Consider the following 16,374-nt stretch of genomic DNA (forward strand, 5'->3'; position numbering starts at 1 on the left):
AGAGTCTCTGAGCTGCTGATGGCTTTAAATCCAAAAGCAGGAAGCTTCTGTGAAAATGCAAATTACCTAAATGATAAAGGAAGGAAAGAACTAGCAGCACAAAGGAGCTGCAGATAAAGGACACACCTGGTCAGCAAACAAATTGTCTAAATAAAAGACATGGGATAACAAGATAATTTTAATAAATTTAATGATAATAAGTATCCCTGTAACAACATATAGTGTGTATGATTTTTGGAAAAACCCTTTAAGGTCGTATGGTAATGATGCTTCTCAGTTATTACCTGTAAATAAAACTTGAAGCTTAACACAGCAGGAAAAACATTATAAACTTGGTCTTCTGTATAAGAAGGAAAACTCAGGGATTTAATGACTAAACAGTGGGATAATTTCCCCATAACCCTTAAAAGATAAAAGCCATTGAAACCTGGCCTGCCTATAGAACAAAAACAGGAAAATACGGGGGCAATTCCTCTGTTTTGCCTGCAATCAGCAAGGGTATTTGTAAAAGAAATATTTTAAGCAATAATCTGCCACCCCAAAAAGGGGTAGAAACATGTTCTTTTTGTCTTTCAGAAAATCAGGAAAAGCTGATGCCAGCTGAAAAGCAACCCAATACCATGAATCTACTGTCACAATAGAAATTGTGTTTTGTGTTCTATGTTTTGTCTTGTTGCTAGCACTGTTGTGTGTTTAAAAAAAAAAAAAAATACTAAAGACCTGCAGGTACTTAAAAATAAATTAAGCTCTCTGACCCAGCTACAGGACAGCCTGACACAAAAACAAGTACATGCCAATGTAGACTTGGTCCAAATTGGTCTGGGTAACCTAAAAGCCCGATGGAATCTTTGGCAATGGCTTAATACTACCACATGGCTTATGCATAAGAAAAAAAAAATATTAGAAATAGGAAACCACACAGCCATAGCTATGGGATGCACTGAAATGCAGATACTTGCACTAGCTACTTTGGAACACGAAATGTTCTGGGTCATATTGGGAAATATTAAGGGTTTGATGCATTTGTTAAAACAAAGAAAGAGATCATTGTTTGACACTTATCAATATGAATGGATGCAATATGTTTCCAGTATTGTAAAACCAGACTTGTTAATGGGAGAAATTGTTGTCAAAATTGCACACCAACAGTCCCTGGAGGCAAAGGTATTGAAGGTTAGCCCACTCCCCATATTACACGTGGGATCCTTCTGGCTACCCTGGACCTCGAGCCAGTGGGCTGGGGAGGGAGGGAAGCTATTGGACACTAGAGGTTGTACCGAATGGACTCCTCAAAAGTGGGTGTGCCTCACCTTGCCTGTTGCCCCAGAACCTTGTAGTAAAGATACATCACTAGGATCATGTATGTGGCATGAATTGGAATCACAAACTCAAATTGCCTCACAGTACCTTCTCTTGAATTGGCTACATAGAAAGTGACACTGACGATTATAAATCTTAGTGTCAAAAGGGGGATTATGTTGGATCATATTAAAGAAGTTCTGTATTAAAATCACAAATGAGTTTGATTCCCCATAGTTTAAATTCCAGGGTATTACTAATTAAGAGGTCTCTTGGTTTTTGGTACTGTTTCTCTCCCTCTGTATGTGAAACTTGCAAGCTGCTAATTGCGTTAGTACATTCTAAGACAGAATCTGTTCTCAAAGCAATTCACAGAGACTCAAAGCAATACTCTAACAACAGAAACAGCACCCAGAGACTCCCCGCCCTTTTGTTGTATTAACAATTGTGATTAAAATAGAGATAGAGGATGTATGTGGACGGATGCTTGGTGTGGATAACAACTGAATGATCAGGGAGGTGCCAGCCTAAGAATCCAGTGTCCATCGGCTGAAGAAGGCGTCAAGTGGAAATAACCAGAGGACCCCCGGAGGGCAGACTGGAATCCACCCAACAGCCTCAAGAATGGGAGAACCAAAGAACAAGATAACTTCTTGGAGCCGTCAGGAATGTGCTATCTGCTGATTGATTCAGCAACAGCATGATGAAGCAATTCCCATAGACTGGCATAGGAAGAAATTCCTATAAAAATAGACTCTTAAAAAGTGAGAACTTTGGGGTCTGATTCTGCAAACCAACTTCCAGGAGCATCAGATGAGCATCTGACAAGGCCCTGCTCCCTCCTCATGTCCAGGCCACCTGGCCAGTGGCTTGGCATGAGCAACTCTAAGGCTGGTAACTATGATGACAACCTTGCAGAACCTCTGTGTGTGTGTGTGTGTGTGTGTGAATGTGTGAATAAATATGAGATTGAATGGAATGTTATAGCTATAACTAACTGCTTACTATGATAACAACCTTGCAGAACCTGTGTGTGTGTGTGTGTGTGTTTGTATGAATGAATGAGTGAATAAAGATGAGATTGAATGGAATGTTACAGCTGTAACTAACTGCTTACTATGATTCTTTCTGTATTCACAATAAATGTGGTATTTTGCCTTTTTCCCTTTAATAAGATCCTGCTGGTTTTTAATTTATTGGTACAACATTCTCACATCTAACAAAACAAGTCTTAAAATGATTAAGAATTCTGTGCGACTGAAAGTGGAAGAAGAACGTGAACATGTTCTTCTCCTTTTTTTGCTTAGAGTCAATTTTAGTGTGAATAAGCAGAGTGCATCAGAGCATAAAGTGCTTACTTCTTTACCTGACTCTGCTCCTCTTGGGGATGAATACTTTTGATATTCAGTGAAGTGAGGGCAACTGCAAAAGACAGGCTGGTGAACTGTCTCACAAATAATTCCCTAACAAATGTGTGTTTTTCCTAAGAAAATGGCACAAAGATTTCATTGAAATGTCATATGAAACTTTTAATTAATTGGATCCTAAAACACACAGCAAAGAATAAGGTATCCTTTTGAAAATTCCTTCAAAGGCATCTTATTAGACTCCCCCCACCTACCCGGAAAAAAAGCATTTCAGATAACATTTTGTGTCACTACTTGCTAATTTCACTCATGACTTAACACTTAAAATTAAGGTAGTTTGCAAACTATACAGACTGGAAAATCATTCAAATGCTGGTGGTTTAAAAATGATTCTCCATCACTTAGGATAGGTACATTCCTTCACTCTTTTCATCCTGAGCCTTAAAAAGAGAATTTTTGTGGTCTTTAGTATTAACACATTTCAAAGTATATTCTACTTTAATGCCCACAACAGACTACATCCTACAGACCTTACACAAACCAAACTCCCATTTGCTTCTGTAAGTTCTGCAGGATAGGAAACTCTCTGTAAGTTGCCAAGAGTAATATATCCCAAGCACTTACTCCATCAAAAAAAGAAAGTGCGATTTACTAGCAATTAAAGCTATATGTAAATTATCAGGGCCATCCCTAGGGAGGTGCAGGGCTGGGACAAATCAGCCCCCGCTGGCTTAGGGGCCCCACTCTGTATCGGTGGCCAGGCCAGCGGGATGGATCCAGCCTGGTGCTATGCCCTCTGCTGCTGCTGGCAGCTGCAAGCGCCTACCGCAGGGCTATTGTTGGCTATAGGGCCATGACAGCTCAGGGCTCTGGCCGGGACAGAGGATTTGCTGCACCAAAACGTGGGCGGCAGAGCCCATGGCACATAGGGCCAGCAGCCGGGACCCCGGGTGAGCAGGGCCAGCAGCCCAGGGGTGCTGCTGCAGCACCACCCGACCCCCCGCACCCTTAGTTCCTGCACCTATGTCTTCTGGGACATTTGTCTTCTGGCTAATTGCACTGGCCCGCAGGGCCCTCGAAAGAGTGGGGCCGAGAGTGGTCTCCCCAATTCGCCCTACGCAAGGGATAGCTCTGTAAATTACAAGCCAATCAATAAGTAAATTCACAACGCAAATTTAATGTAATCAGTTGCACTATTATTCAAATCCAGCATGGACTTACTAACCTATGAATCTCTTTTGTACAGTTTGTACATGCTGCTACCAACACTACTTACCACAGTTCTTGCCATTCAGAGACACTGAACTGTAACCATCATAAACCTTGAGTATACACACTTTTTCATTTAACATATTTTTGTCCATGTATAACATCCCCAGTGGAGTTGGTTGAAATACATTGGGTCCAATTTTCAGATGCACCGAGCACCCAGAATTCCAGTTAAAGTCAATGAGAGTTGTGGGCACTCAGCACCTATGAAAATTAGGTTCTAATTACATATAGCTGAGAGACATCCTCACACACCAGCTTGGCAATCTTTATGAAAGAGTAGACTTTTTATTTTTAATATTAATTCTTATTAATAATAATTAAAGGGAAAAAGAAAGCTGTTCTATGTCATGGAAAGTACATTAATAGTCACTGAAGCAGGGATTTGCACTTGGTTCTCCCATGTTGCAGGTGAGTGTCCTAACCACCAGGTTATAAAGTCATTATCTCTCTCTGACCCAATATATATTTAATATTATTTATATGAAGTGGAACAGCTTCCAAAGGTTATGGCACTCCTCTATAACATTTCTGAATTAGGCAGAGTGGTGACTTGAAGCCAGGACTCCCTCATGCCCAGTAAGCACTCTAACCACGGTTTTCTACAGTACCTCCTTCTTCTCCCTCCATGAATGGTATTTCCAACTTTCCTTTGCTTTTAATGGAAAAAAAAGTGGTTAAAATGCCCCAAACTGAAATAATAATAATAAAAAAACCCATTCATTTAGGTCATATTAAACATTATATTTGACCCAAAATGAAATTTTTGTTTTTTGTTTCACCAAGAGAAGTCAACCTAAAATGATTTTTTTCTGATTTTTTTGGCTTGGCCAGCAAGCAGAGAAATAGATTATTCACACAGTTCTAATTAGACCCAACTATCAAATAGAAACAGTCCATGTACAGTATCATTTTTTTAATGAAGCCAAGACACTGCCATGAGTATGAGTCAAAACATGTTAAATATATTAATGTATAATCTTTATATCCAAGAGAGGAAGAGATGCAATTTCTTAGAGCAATTCTTAGGGCCTCTTCTCATAGCCACCAACCTTCTAGCTGTCAGGCACCATAGGTCTTGAATTCAGCGGACAAGGTTGCCAGCTGAGAGACTTATCCTCTGCACCACTGCACTGCAGGATCAGATGAGGGAACTGCAGCTGATGCCCCACCACCAGAGGCTGCACCCTCTGACTCAGCACTGTCAGGGAATTTGCAGCAGACTCATGAATGGACACCATCGGCTATAATGCTTCCTGCCTTGTCCCACTCTTGTCTGAGCAGCTAGTTGCTGGCCAAACCTCTGAGACACAGTTCCTGCCTACTGACCTGGTCCCTGCTCTTTGCTCCTACCATCACACTTTGTTCCTAGTTTCTGCTTCATCATCCTAGCTCCAGTTACTGGTTCTGGCTTGACCCTTGGTATGGCCTCTGTCTCCAACTCTGGCTTAATCCTTGGCATAGTTTCCACCTCTGGCTCGGACCCTTGGCTTGGCTTCAGACTCTGGCTTTGACTTTTGACGGGACTTCCAACCCCTGACTCCACCCTTGGTTCTGGTCACTAGGTCAGACCACTTCCTTACTGCCCTGACACTAGTAGAGGATAACTGAATAGGAACAACTGGAGAATCCTCCAGGCAGTGAAGTCTGTATTGAGCATTGTAAGATACTCCCTCTACATAGGTGCCTTGAATGCTCCCTCAAGAGATGCCCTATTACTCCAACAAACAGGAGACCAGAGCCAAAAATCTAACCAGTGCTTTCCACAGAGAAGTGCAGAATATTTCCACCAAGTCATAAGGCCACCCCAGATTATAAAAGGATGTCACTTGTGCCCTTTATTGCACATTTATTCTAATAAATATTACATATTTTTATGTATCTCAACAACAGTTCCCTTGTTTTGTGAAGGGTGGATATGGAAAGAACATGGATCACCTTAGGAAAGCATTAAATTCCTGCAAGTCTGCAATAGCCTAGACAACAAGAAAATAATTAAAAACATTCCTGGTCTCCACATCCGGCAAAGAAAAATACACTTAAACAATGTAGACTGAAAATTTAAGTTAGTGCCTCCACATACAGGGAAAGTATTAGCAAAAATGATATTGCATAATAGCATGTCACTTTCTACTCTTAACTAGGAATCTGTGAAACACAAATTGAGGTGATTATATCATGAAATAAGTGTATCTCCAAGAAAAATGAAAGCATGCAGCCTCATTGTTCAGCCAGCTGAAACAGAGGCAAAATTAATGCTAATTAATTACTCATTAATGAGGAAACCCCAAATACAAGCTAGGATTTTTTTAAAAAAAATAGCAGAAATAATAGTATATTTTTATTAAGTATGTGAATCCAATACAGAATTTTGCTCTATTCCTATAAGAAATCAAAACCATTAAGGCTAAATGAATAGTGAATTAATGGACTGGTACCTCAGGGAGACCCAGGCTCAAATTGACTTTGATGTGAGCTAAAACCAGTACCATGATTATAACTTAGTTCCTAGCAGATGTTGCGCACATCATAAAGCAACCTTACATTCACCCAAAATTCAGGTTTTTTTACACAAGAGAGGACTAGAAATTGGGAAGGGTGAATTTGAAGCTGAGACAAAGTGCAAATCTATTGTCTGTGAGAAAAACTTGCCCAATGGCTAACTATTTCTCCAGGCAGCTTCGGCCATTGCTATCACTCCCTTATTTTAATTAATCATAAGAATGGCCATCCCGGGTCAGACCAAAGGTCCATGTCTAGTCCAGTATCCTGTCTTCTGACAGTGGCCAATGCCAGGGGCTTCAGAGGGAATGAACAGAGCAGGTAATCATCACATGATCCATCCTGTCGCCCATTCCCAACTTCTGGCAACAAAAATCAATCTATGAAAATACAGGGCCAAATTACTCAAGCCCTGAAGTCAATGGAGTTTCATCGGGTGACAACAGATTTGAATTTGGTTCATAAGTACTATATTGCTCTACCCTAAAAAAATGACTGTGTAAAAATGATACCTTCTTAATCAACACTGCTCCCAATGTGTTTTTGTAGCAGAGCTGGCTTCCTGTGCTATGAGGAGTTTTCAAGATTTTGAAAATTTTTCCTTTCCTGAATTGGGACAAAGTCAAAATCTCAAAAATGTTTGCAAACCAATAAACCATATTTTTTTTGGATCAGATCAAAATGTCTTATATCAATAATTTTGAAACATTAAGTTTTGATTTTGATCCTTTTTTAACAATTAAAATTTCTAAATGAGTCATTATGATTTGAAAAAAGAAACTTTCAAAAATTCAAAATGGGGCATTCTGAGAATTCTGAAACATTTTACAATTTTTTGAATGATCAAAACTGACCCTTTCCTGGGAACAATTTTGGCCTTGATAAATCAACATTTTTGGATGAAAAAAATGTTTCAACAGAAAATTCCCAACCAGGTTCTAATCTGCAGGTTTTCAGAACAAATAAGCTCTTATTATTTTGTACTGCTAGCTTGGTAGAGCCCACACAGCTATGTTAAACTGGCTCACTCAACATAATTAACTAAGCCTTAATTGCAGCACCAATTACTTTCACTTGTGTAATTCCATTTAAGACAAATGTCAGCACCTCACAAGTTAGGTTAACCCAGCGACTTCACTCATTGGTGTGAAAAATCTACACTCATGAGTGATGTAGTTAAGCTGACGTAACCCCCAATGTAGTCAGAGCTAGCTTGACAGAAAAATTCTTCTGCCAGCCTCGTGACCACCTCTTAGGGAAGTGGACTAACTATGCTGACAGGAGAACCCTGAAACACAAAATTGAAGTGCTACAGTGGTGCAGCTGCCGCGGTGCCACTGTACTGTTTCGAGTGTAGACAAGGCCAAAGGGCTTATACAGGTGTAACCAAAGGCACAATTTAGCCCGCAGAATCGTTATGGCTAGTGATGATGTGTGAAAAGGGGGGGGAAACAGTCTGATTTTCAGACCTCAGGCTGAGTTTGCAAGGCTGGTATTCAGAAAAGTCACCTTTTTGCCTATAACCTGAGCAAGTTTTATCTAGAGTCAGAGAGAGAGTAACATGGAATCTCATCATGCCATTTTCAGCCACTTTTCAGAGCAATACTGTTCCTAAAATGTTATAAAACCACTGTAGTATCCTGTAGTTGTTTGGTCTGTAACACTATTTTTATTATCATCCAAGTTTTGACCCACACCTCGAAGATTCTTTAAAAATCACTTTTAACCCTGGAATTTATTCTGATGACAAGGGATGTGTGTGTGTTGCATGAGTTAGTCATAGTCAGGACCCTATGAATTCAATGACTGTGCAGCTGCAAATTTTTGAAAATTACTTTCATACTGTTAGACACTACAAAAAGTGTCTACCTACCTCACACAGGGTACTTTTTTCTTCGTTTTAGAAACAGGGAAACAGACAGGGCCAGGCAGCTCTATTGATTTTAATGGAATTATGCCAATTTACATAAACTGAGTATCTGACAGAAAGTTTGGCACAGTCAAGATATATACTCAGGTCTCTGAAATCCCAGACCACTACCATCTAACCGTATGTCTACACTGCAATCAGGTGTGGTTATACCACATGTAGGTATACCTGAGCTGGTTTTGACTGTGCTAGGTCACTAAAAATAGCAGTGAAACCATGGCAGTATGGGTGGTGGCAAAAGGCTAGTAGACTGAGTATGTACTCGGGTCCCAGGAGGTCTTGCACTTGGGAATCTGCCCCATGATGTTGCGGCTTCACTGTATTTTTAGCAAGCTAGTTTGATCAAAGCTCGCTTGGGTGTGTCTATATGTGCTGCAATCAAACCATCGTTTGCAGTACTGACATAGCCTTAGTTGGGAGACTCTTTTCTCTACTATTTGTGACAGCTGCTGCATGATCTTCTATTTTGGTGGCAGTTGGTGGCAGTTTTGCCAGTTTAGTTGCAACCTGCTGCTATTTTGTACTTTCTGACATTTCTCCTCTCTGCCCTCCCTCCAACAAGGCAGATTTCTAATTGTTTTCAGTGGACAGACTATACAACTAGATAGAGTTTTCCACCTGATCCATTGGAAGGCTCTTCTCAGGAAGAACCACGAAAGACAGTATTTTCCCTTACTTCAAAAGTAAAAAAAAAAGAAAAAGAAAAAATCACTCTACAAAGTGCTTCAGAGGCTTTTTATTAAACCCAAGTACAAATTAAATGATTGAAAATTAAATTTCTCAGTGTTGTGAGCACCATGGGCTCCACAGAACCATGAAGTACCTGGAAGACATTATAAAGATTGTGAACCACTCAAGAATTATTATAATCATTGTGAAGCTCTCAGAGGATATTAAAACAGCATCAAGTTCTGGGCAGACATAGTAAACAAGTGTTCTATGGACATAATAAACAGCATTTTAAAAATACTACAAGTATATCAGTGGTGTTATAAGGAGTGTTATCCGAGAAATCATCGTTTCACTTCCTCTATAACATTCACTGGACTCTCTGGGAAGTTCACGTTAGTTAAGAGCCTAAAAATACCAGTTCAAAGCCTTGAGACTTCTCTGGCTTCTCCAGAACTTTCAATAGCCAGGAGCCCTTTTTTCCACCTGCACTGCATTCTCTATACTGGATTGCTATAAAGTCTTACTTCTTGTTTAGCCAATCGCTAAGATAAACAAGTTTGTTTACATTTGCAGAAGATAATGCTGTCCACTTCTTGTTTACAATGTCACCTGAAAGTGAGAACAGGTGTTCTCATGGCACCGTTGTAGCTGGCATCACAAGATATTTACATGCCAGATGCGCTAAAGATTCGTATGTCCCTTCATGCTTCAACCACCATTCCAGGGGACACATGTCCATGCTGATTACGGGTTGTGCCTGATAATAATCCAAAGCAGTGCAGACCGATGCGTGTTCATTTTCATTATCTGAGTCGGATGCCCCTAGCAGAAGGCTGATTTTCTTTTTTGGTGGTTCGGGTTCTGTAGTTTCCGCATCAGAGTGCTGCTCTTTTAAGACTTCTGAAAGCATGCGCCACACCTCGTTCCTCTCAAATTTTGGAAGGCACTTCAGATTCTTAAACCTTGGGTCGAGTGCTGTCGCTATCTTTAGAAATCTCACATTGGTACCTTCTTTGCATTTTGATAAATCTGCAGTGAAAGTGTTCTTAAAATGAACATGTGCTGGGTGATCATCTGAGACTGCCATAATATGAAATATATGGCAGAAGGTAGGTAAAATACAGAGCAGTAGACATACAATTCTCCCCCAAGGAGTTCAGCTACAAATTTAATTAAAGCATTATTTTTTTTAACAAGCATCATCAACATGGAAGTATGTCATCTGGAATGGTGGCCAAAGCAAGAAGGGACACACAAATGTTTAGCATATCGAGCACCTAAATACTTTGCAATGCCGGCTGCAAAAGTGCCATGCAAATGCCTGTTCTCACTTTCAGTTGACATTATAAATAAGAAGAGGGCAGCATTATCTCCTCTAAATGTAAATAAACTTGTTTGTCTTAGCGATTGGCTGAACAAGAAGTAGGTCTGAGTGGACTTGTAGGTTCTGAAGTTTTACATTGCTTTATTTTTGAGTACAGTTATGTAACAAAAAAACCTTATATCTGTAAGTTGCACTTATGCAATAAAGAGATTGCACTACAGTATTTGTGTGAGGTGAATTGAAAAATACTATGATTAATCGTGATTAATTTTTTTAAGTTAACTGCATGAGTTAACTGCAATTAATTAACAGTCCTACTCACAATCACACGTTTTGCTGCAGAGAAAGGCGCTTGCATCCCTTGGTATCTCTCCCAACTTCTAAATACCTGAAAATTGTTTTTAAAACCAGCATTTGTACTAGGATCACTGCTGGGCCCTACCTCCCTCCTTCGTATTAGCACGGCCTACTCTTTGCTTTTATAGTTTTTAGTATAAGGGTGTGTCTACACTGCAGCTGGGAGCTTGCTTCCCTGTGCAAGTAGACAGACACATGCCAGCTCTGCTTGCACTAGCATGTTCAAAATAACAAGGTAGATGGAGGCAGCACCAGTGGCTCACACTAGCCACCCGAGTGCATACCCAGGGGGCCTGGACAGGTTTCTATCTGCTCTCAGCTACAGAATAGATGTACACATAGAATGCAACTAGTACACTGGTCTTTGTATCATGTTTTTAGAATATATTTAGCATGCATCCCAGCAAACTATTGTAATTCAAGAAACTCCTCATAAAGATCATATTAATATTGAAAGGTCTGTGAAGTGATATTTCTGTCTGTGTTAGGATTTTCAATTGAGATCATCACTGTGGTATCTGAGAGCTTCTGATGTACTTTTTTGCACTTACTAATGTATAACATTGTTGCTTTGAGTCACCTGTTTTAGTGTCTTCCTTACTATAAGAGGCTCACCTTGATATATCTTATATTCATTCATTCATATTCTTCTCTCTCACCTCCTCCTTTCCCCATCACTTTGATTATGGTGGAAAAGCTTTTTCAAAGAGCTATTTCCTTTATACATTTTCAAATAATGAATTTTGCCTAACTGGAACTCTTCTGAATATAAAAATTATATTCCTCTCCAGTGCACAGTGGTAAAGAATACTGTACAGGTTCATAAACGTGAGAGATGTAGCAATGTGGTTTCACATTTGCGCCATGCTGTTAAGAGTACAACCTAAAAAAATATTGTTTTAATCCCTGCAGGAATACACTGCTTCATGTAGAACTACCACTATGGATTGATGTTTATTTTATACCATAATTAAATATTATTTTATATATGGGACACGACAGTTATGTTTCTGTGATTTACAAATTCCATTTTATATGAAACTAGACAGCTGTATTTTTTCCAAGCTGTATTCTCTTTCAATTATCAGAGGGGTAGTAGCCGTGTTAGTCTGTATCCACAAAAACAATGAGGAGTCCGGTGGAACCTTGAAGACTAACAGATTTATTGGGGCATAAGCTTTCATGGGTAAAAAATCCACTTCTTCAAAAGCAATTTTCCCTCTCTTGGTATTGACACTGCTTCATCAATTATTGGGAGTTGACCACATCCACCCTGACTGAATTGGCCTTCAACATTGGTTCTCCACTTGTAAGGTAACTCCCTTCTCTTCATGTGCCAATATATATATTTATGCCTGTATCTGTAATTTTCACTCCATGCATCTGAAGAAGTGGCTTTTTACCCATGAAAGCTTATGCCCAAATAAATCTGTTTGTCTTTAAGGTGCCACCAGACTCCTCATTCTCTTTCAATGTTAGTGCTATTTTCTGTGCACCGTACCTTGGTTTTCTTCCACTCATGAGAAGGCTATACATCAGCACATTCTGTTTGGCATTCATTCATCGGTTTACACCTTTTCCTGGGAAATCCACTTCAATTTATAATGTTAAATTAGTGTGCAACTCACCACATATCAGCTGGTTTTCCTTCAGGTTATGAAATGCCAGCCCTCGTAAAGTACTGGGGTAAGCACAAACTGTTTCTTCTGCTATTCGAACTGAAGCATTTCTAGCCCACTGCAAAACCCATTTTAGATTACAGTCACAGATGAGCGAATCAGTGTTGAAATGTCTAGGAAAATAAAAAAGTAACACTGAAGGACCAAAATGCACTTTTGCAAAATAAATTCATGTATACAGCACAAAATTAGACTGATGCATCTAAACATAAAGACAGGCATCACATGACAAATAATATACATTTTCCTCACTCATATGGATTCCAAGATACTATGCCCAATTCTACTCTTAGGTACAATGCAACATCCTTTGACTTCAATGAGAATTTGGCCCACCATATTCCATATGCACGTAATTACAGTGACACTATTTGTCCACTACACTCGTTAATTTTGCATTAGTGTGTGCACTCAAAGCTAAAACCTGTATGACCCTACTGAGCAAAATGATCCTAAGCTATTACTTTGTCTATTAAAAATTCCCCTTAGAGTATGTCTACCTTGCAATGAAAGACTCATGGCATGGCTAGGCTATGGCTTGCCTTGGGACAGCTGATTCAGGCTCACTGGGCTAGGGCTGCGAGGCTAAAAAGTTCAGTGTAGATGTTTGGACACAGACTGGAGCCTAAGCTCTGAAGCCCTGCTGGGAAAAAGGGGGAAATGGGGGCAGGTCTCAGAGCCCAGGCTCCAGCCCGAGCCTGAATGCAGTGTAGTCATGACTACACTGCCATGTTTAACCCTGCAGCCCAAGCCTTGTGCTGTGGGGTTTTTATTGCAGTGTAGATATACCCTCTGTCTCTAACACCATGCAAACAATATTTACCCATTTAAAAAACCCTCTAATATGTGTATTTAATACATTCAGTAATTAATTATTGGAAATTTTCAAATGAAAATTATTTGGTATTAATTTGTTTTTCCTCTTTCCATAAAAAACAAAGGAAAATTATTGCAAAAGGCAGTACATTTTAAGTAATTAGAAACTGACAAAATAAGCCCATTCAAATTAATACTGCAGTTCTGCCATGCTGGTTCTGAGAAGTTCTCAAATTAGGGTAAATGGGGAAAAAGAAACACTATATAGTCTACGGTATCAACAGAAGGACTTAATATATAGTTTCAGCCTTGATTATTAAAACTCTGTGCTTTTGACATGTAGAAACTAGATAACGCCAAGATATCTTAGCTACAATATTGTACACATATATGACAACAATAGATTTGTATGATATCCAAAATCGAATTTTACATAATGAAGCCATACTTACAAGGCTTTCAGAGCTAATAGCTCAGAAAAAAGTCCAGTCATGAGACTTGAAAAAATATTCCCTGATAAATTCCTAGAAAAGAAGCAACATACAGTTACTATAACAAATAAAAGATACAAACCAGTTGTTAATTTATATGGCAGAATTTTTGCTGCTGTTAAAAAAATAAAATAGGTTAGAACTTTGCTGCTTTCTTCCATGGGAAGAATAAATAAGATATACTTTCTTAAGGTTACATATTCTTTTTTGATGAAAGACTATGTATAAACATGTATAAAGCAAATCACACACCGATTTTCATCTTCCTTTCACAGCAGACACATTTCTATGATGCAATAATATCTTCTAATAAACAGCTATTCATAGCTGTTATAGATCTAGTAATATTTTCCGTGTTTAAATTTGAAGTTATGATATAATGATATAAAACAGACCTATGTTAGAGCTATGTTGTGCTCTTTTAAATCTATGTAACATGATACTTCACGGTAATCCAGACCAAATAAATTGATTAATTTAATATTGAGAAGAGTTTAGAGAACATACTTAATATGTTTTATGTGTAAAATGAGACTAACTATAAAGCAAGTTAGTTTCATATTCTAAGGTTGCATTTCATTATACCTTCATAAAAATAATATTTTCATATTAAACTTCTTGGAAATGTAAACTTTTTCTATAAACTACAAAAAGATCCAGCGTCATGGGGTCAGTCAAGAAATGTCTGTTGTAAGAGGATTTGTCCATGAATTTGCTTTGAAAATTTATTACTGTCTTTAAGGAACAAGTCTGAACATCTCAGTTCTAAATAGCTCTAATTGTCTTTGGTAATTGATTCCTGATTGGTTTTTAACTTCATGACTACAAATATATTAATTTTCTTTTGCATAGTCTAATGGTATTGTTGTGCTCAATACACGTTAACATCAATGGCAAATGCCTAAATGTCAAGTCATATTCTCCATTGCTATACCAGTTAAATAAAAATTGGTGTAGCATCTAAGATTAAAGTTTCCTTTCAGATAAAGCACATATTTCTGGATTGCTGACAAACGTTCTTTTCTATCTATGCAAATAAGTAAATGCCTCAAGCCTTCTGAATTTACATGACTACATTTAAGATGGCTGCAAAATTTCATGTCTTAGAGGACTGTTCAGCAGGAAATGTGTTGTCACCAAGAAGAAAATAAGTTGTATCGAAAAATAAAGATGCAAGCCTTTTTGACAGAAAAATCGATTTTTTACTGATTTATATTTCTTGTTCTGTCTACAAAGTAAAGAACTCAAGCTATACTGAAGGTAAGAATTAAGTTTAAAAGTACTGTTTAACAAATGAAGCCTCTGGCAAGCTGTAAATAATCTGATTTAAAAAAAAATCTTTGCAGGGACTCCATTATGTACAGGAACATGTGCCCTGATGAGTTCCTGCCAGAAAGATGAGGAAGTATCACAGGTCAAAAACGTTTATGGAATTCTTTTACGAAAATCATTTATTCTTGAAAGATAATATTACTTTTAGGGTATTTATTCAAGAAAACTGTACCGTGCATGAAGCCCAATGACAAATATGCAGCGTGGATGATAATGTATGAAGCCATGAAGATAACTGAATAAATGTTGTAAAGATAGGAGATGCTAAAACCCATTTCCATCCTACTAGAAATGTTGGTGCAAGTTTGTGAAGTGCTGAGTACCTTGCATCTCTCATAGTGTAGCAGGAACTGCACCCTATTTAAGGCTCTATTACAGAACTCAGTTTAAACAAGAACTTTACATCTTTATTTCGTAATAATCTCATCAAAATGGCAAAACCCAAAACACAGAATATAAACTTTGAGTACAATGAATTTTATCATGCTTTGACGAAAAACAAATTTATACAGAAAAAAATAAATTGATATTTTATTTGCACTCTAAAGCAAACCCTTAACAGTGACCTCAGCAATGTTAAGGCAAAAGAACTTCCCAAGTGCGTGGAACATGTGAGTCAGGTGTGCTGTTCTTTTGAGACACTTGATCTGAAAGGAGTGTGACAGGGTCGGGCCAGATGGCTATAGGAGAGTAATAGAAGGCAGATATATTAGCCCCAGGTTAAGTAGCTCCCTTTTCCCTGGGTAAGGTAATAGGGAAGGTTCCAGAACAATCAGGAACCTTCTGGAGACAATTAAGACAGGCTGATTAGAACACCTGCAGCCAATCAAGAAGCTGCTAGAATCAATTAAGGAAGGCTAATCAGGGCACCTGGGTTTTAAAAAGGAGCTCACTTCAGTTTGTGGTGTGCGTGTGAGGAGCTGGGAGCAAGAGGCACTAGGAGCTGAGAGTGAGAACGCGGACTGTTGGAGGACTGAGGTGTACAAGCATTATCAGAAACCAGGAGGAAGGGCCTGTGGTGAGAGGAGGCCATGGGGAAGTAGCCCAGCGAATTGTAGCTGTCACACAGCTATTCCAGGAGGCACTCTAGACAGCTGCATTCCACAGGGCCCTGGGCTGGAACCCGGAGTAGAGGGTGGGCCCGGGTTCCCCCCAAATCCTCCCAACTCCCGGTCAGACACAGGAGAAGTCAACCTGGACTGTGGGTTCAGAAAAATGGCCAAGCTGAGGGCTGCTGTGAAGCTCCAAGGCAAGCAAATCCGCCAATAAGCGCAAGACCCACCAAGGTAGGGCAGGAGCTTTGTCACAGGAGATGAGGTCACTGTTAAAGTTTTGT

At 39.0% G+C, this 16,374-nt stretch overlaps 1 protein-coding gene across 1 annotated transcript in view; it reads right to left on the bottom strand.

Annotated features, from left to right (window-relative positions):
* The window catches only part of ADGRA1 (adhesion G protein-coupled receptor A1), a 468,757-nt gene that overhangs the window by 245,617 nt on the left and 206,766 nt on the right, over positions 1-16,374 (bottom strand). The window contains exons 5-6 of the mRNA XM_074959108.1: positions 13,668-13,739; positions 12,349-12,512 (exon numbers count right to left, since the gene is read on the bottom strand). Coding sequence (XP_074815209.1) covers positions 12,349-12,512; positions 13,668-13,739 — 236 coding nt within the window. The remainder of the gene's footprint in view (positions 1-12,348; positions 12,513-13,667; positions 13,740-16,374) is intronic.

Source organism: Natator depressus, chromosome 7 (genome assembly GCF_965152275.1).
Source record: "Natator depressus isolate rNatDep1 chromosome 7, rNatDep2.hap1, whole genome shotgun sequence".
Classification (NCBI taxonomy): Eukaryota; Metazoa; Chordata; order Testudines; family Cheloniidae; genus Natator; species Natator depressus.